General features: G+C 38.4%; 1 protein-coding gene across 1 annotated transcript; it reads right to left on the bottom strand.

The window, feature by feature from the left end:
• Window positions 1–60: 60 nt before the first annotated feature.
• Window positions 61–3,068, bottom strand: LOC144437987 (uncharacterized). Its single transcript, XM_078127019.1, has 5 exons — window positions 2,902–3,068; window positions 2,675–2,733; window positions 1,923–2,216; window positions 130–686; window positions 61–64 (listed from the first exon to the last, which is right to left on the bottom strand). Exons 1-5 carry the CDS (start codon window positions 3,065–3,067, stop codon window positions 61–63), a joined length of 1,080 nt encoding a protein of 359 aa, XP_077983145.1. The 5' UTR covers window position 3,068.
• Window positions 3,069–4,658: the final 1,590 nt, after the last annotated feature.

Below are 4,658 nucleotides of genomic sequence, written 5' to 3'. Positions count from 1 at the left end.
GTAACTTCGGAATCATTCCAGTAGGGACCAACAGCGTGTATTATATGTTTACATGATAGACTACCTGCAGACGAACAATAAACCTCACCAATATCAAGTATTTCGCGCTGTTGTATGTATCTCGTGCACTCTTCTTGTATGATCCGCCCGCCACGTTCTGAAATTGCTCTGGCCAACCCGCCGTCGTGCTGCAAATATGGATTCGAACCATTCACGATGACATCGGCTTTTTCTCTTGTAATATCCCCGAACTTTATGGACACTTTCAAGTCTTCAGCTGTCTTCATCGAAAAGTGCATGTCTTCAAGACACTTCTGAATATAGTTATCACCACGTCTTAAGGATTGGTGATGTTGTGCTGCTCTTTCCTGTAGCGCTGAGGGCATCCTCACCGACGCTGATAATCCTGATGCATTTTGCATCTCCGGATTCTGTTCACCTTCGACGTTTTCTCCACTGATCACCTCAGAAGATTTCGGACTGTCACTGCCACCAAAGACGATTGAACTGAGTATCGACTCTGCTTGCGACATTTGAGCAATTGTCGAACCAGATATGATGACCTTATTCTCCTCGTTAGATAACGCCACCCCGGCTTCCTTGACCAAAGAACGTGCGTGGTCTTCAACAGCGGGACAAAAATGATAGGTCCACGGTGCTATTTCGAATTTAAAACGTTCCAGTATCTGCATCGAGATGGGAGTGAATAATGACATAGTAAACTCGCAACTCGCTACCCTTATGTTGGTATGCAGGCTGTACTGGTTTCATTGTGACACATTAACAAAATTCAATACAACGAAAATCATAAACCCTGACACAAAACGATCGCGATGCCTGGCTTGACAAAATTCTCACTAACATTAATTGCTACACTGAGTCCTTTTGTCTTGCTAGACAAAATATCTCTTTGATGTTATAAAATCGTCTCGTGTGGCTCGACACAAATCGAATTAATATTCCCAAAATGTTATCGTCTGGCAAAACAAGAACTGATTTACAATTTAGTCATGACAATTACATTTTAGTCAATTTACTGTCTTAAAAACCTAAAAAGAACGCGCCAACCTTAGGTTTACCAGGGACGTATAAATTTTGGCCATGATCTCCTAAGATAATGGTAGCTCATGCAAAGACAGTGTGACAATATTGGTAAAGATGTTTGTCACTCCAGACGATTGACGAAACGCTGTTTTGTAATATAAGATTTCTGTCTAGCCAGACGATAAAATGTAGCAATATTATGTCAATGAGGTTTTTGTCAAGCCATGCATACTTTGTGTCAGGGTTTATGAGTTACTTTGTATTTACATTGATTGTTGAAAAATAAAAGTAAACGTAAACAACTTGATAGTTTAGAATTTATGGTCAAAATATTTTATTTGTATAAAACGTACATGCAAGACTTTAGTATCCATAAGAAGTTTATACGGTAGAAATGTAACATCACTATATTGCATTCTCAAAACTAGATAATTGCATCTTATCATTTTGGAATCTTCTCTCTCTGAAAACAAGTTATATGATTATTATCATTTCTTAGCAGGTGACCTACTTGTGTGAAAATTCTCTCTGTAGGTTTATAAAATGTCAGACAGGTAAATACAACCGTTGCAGCAGTGTTGTATAGAGATGCTTTTTATCAGAGCGCCTTTTCATTGGTGGATAATTAAGACTTGCTTTGAAGATGCCGAAATATATCCTTACCAAAGTATCAAATGATACTAATTGATACAAAAAAAAACATTATCATATTATTATCAGTTTGTTTATGTATGAGAAAGTTGTTGATACTGTTGTATACTTTATAATAAACTTTTGTAAACATGAACAAACTGCATAAATCTACATCTGAGGCACCCACTATTGTTTTTCAACTTTTTGTCTCGACTGCTGCAACGGTTGTAATGCTGGTTAAGTACCTTTGGCTTTTGCGTCACTCGAGGACGAGAATCTCGTGATTGACGAGATTCATCTTTGATGTAGCTTACAAAACCTGGCTGGCTCCTTTCCATCATCTGATCGGCAAATTTTTCTAACGTCTTTTCAAAATCATGAATCTGGTTAAGCGATCCTTGGACATACATCACACCAGTTTGATTGTTATGTATACGGACAGTCCCAGTGTCATTTAACAACCGCCTTTTTGCTGGCTGGAGTTGACTGATGAATTTAGAAAACGTCTCTGTAATATCGGCTTTCCCCTTCCAGATTGTCTGCAAAAATAGAGAATATAGTGACGTCACATAAGTACATCTGGTTATTTTTAAGGATGATCTTTTTACTATCGATACTTCTGATAATTGATTACGAACGTGATGTTATTTTTTTTCGAAATCACGTCATATTTCGAGATAACTTTGCTCGAACTTCATGATAACTTTCCTGTAGGTATAAAGGGGAAAATACATAGAGTTGGATAATCGACACCACGTCGTTGGTCTACTGCGTCCTCTCACGTATGTAGGGAGTTCTAGTTTTATGTCGCTTTTCCTTCGTCATCATCACCAAAATGTAGTCCTTCGTATACGGTACTCAATACTGATCGTGGTATTAATGCTAGACTCTCCACATATGGACTTGAACTTGGCATTTGGAGTAGTTATGACAGGAACGATCATTCATTAATCATTACTATGAAATGAATAGACAATTTGACTTTAACGTAACTTACCTTGTCACACTTTGCAACTTGAAAGTTGGGATGATTGTCTTCTACAAACTGGTCAGAATCTACAAGAGACATGAATAGAAAATACTATAGCCACTAGACATCGACCATTTTGAAGGCTATAATGCTACCACTATACATTTTCTCTGCGTTAGAAGAACATGAACAGCTACATGAATAGGTATGGTTGTCTCCACGTGTCATATCAATCAACTCGGACACACACTTACCGCAACTCCGTATATAAGTCAGCAGGGCATGTTTATCATCAATCATATGTAGGTCATATTTTGACATCCGCTTCGTCAAATATCGATCTAGAAGGGTCCTGCCTAGTCCCTCCTTCATACCGTATAACCACACCGTCCGGTCAGGGGTCAAACCTTTACCGTCCATCATTACTGTTTGATAGAAAAGTGTCGTTGCTTAGTAACCCGGTATTGTTGTTTTTTTTGTGTTTTTTTTTTTTTTTTTTTGGGGGGGGGGTCGTGTTTATCTGTACAAACAAATCATGTATGAAAGCGTATGAAGTGCCAAATTATGATCAGGGTCACACAATCGCTGCGACTTAACGATTTGTCTAGATCAGGTCTACGAAACGGGCAATAGACGAAGGTAATGTAGAATTGGTCGTCCAATCAATATAAACCTACCGTGCAGTAACTGTGGACTTTATTTGACATGTTGAATACAGTTTGAAAAAAACACCTAAATCCTTAACCCTAAATTAATGGATGTTCATTCAATATTTTGTGAAAAAAAATGTAAAAGCATAAAACCTTATTTCTCCAACAAAAGTCCAGTTCAAGCTTGAACCAAACCCTATTTCTGACCTTTGAACTTTTGATTTCTGTAGACTTATTTACCTCACAGTTTTATGACGTCGAACCAGTACTCTCTGGGGTTGATGTAATTAGTTTCTCCCCTCACCACGCCGGTCTGTTTTCGGCTTGCCGACTAATATGTAAACTTACAAAGATACCTTTTTGCAGCACAGTCTCCAAGTTTGGATTTTTGTCGGTTTAGGCGTCAAACAAGCAAGACAACTAGTGCACTGACCAGTACCAGGAAGTTCACTATAGATTTGATCAAACCTGATTGACCTTAGACTGTAATATCTGCCGTTGCGGGCGCTCGTCCATGCCAATAGGGATGGATGGGGACGGTCTCGGTGATGTATTTTACAGTCTAGAATGACCTATGGAAGGGCGGACTATCTCCTGTATTCTCGATTTCGATTGGCTGCTGATAATAAATGCCAGTGATCATGCGTAGAATGAATGACTTCACTTTGTTCTCATGCCGCAATATACTAAAGTGACCTGACGTTTGATAGTCTGTGTATAAAATGGTGCTGCAAGACATCTGGTGCTTGTAAACAAATATATCACTGTATTTATTAATTGAACAATAAAAACATATCTACAGAAAATAAGCAGTTTTGATATAAGGAAATGTCGACAATATTCGAATGGCGTCATAACTTAAGAGAGCACAGTGATCATTATACTATTCTCCAGATCTCGAATCTCGACAAACCACTTGAAGCAGCTGTCATGTGAACTTTATCAGAGTAGAAATATTTAAATGATGTTGGCTTAGTGTTTCACTCACGGGACATGGTGTTTTGACACATACTTCAACCCCAGACTAACAATAACACACACACGCACGCACGCACGCACACACACACACGCACACACACACACACACACACACACACACTGGATCGCATCGTTCTTGCTTGCGATACTTAGTCCTGACAAATGATTCCGAGATGAATAATTCACTTTGTCTTTGAAGGCTAAACCGCTCTGTGGAAAACAAGTACATATAAATAAGGCAAACACGTTCAAAGCTGCAATAAATCAGAAAGTGCCACGTTGGTCAGTTATGTAGCCATTCGCTACTCTTTTATTGAATTGATTGACATAATTATCATTTTACGAATAGCAATGATTAAATGTGTATTTATCTATTTATACAC

This window comes from Glandiceps talaboti, chromosome 7 (genome assembly GCF_964340395.1).
Source record: "Glandiceps talaboti chromosome 7, keGlaTala1.1, whole genome shotgun sequence".
Lineage (NCBI taxonomy): Eukaryota > Metazoa > Hemichordata > Enteropneusta > Spengelidae > Glandiceps > Glandiceps talaboti.
This window is presented reverse-complemented; position numbering and strand designations above follow the sequence as displayed.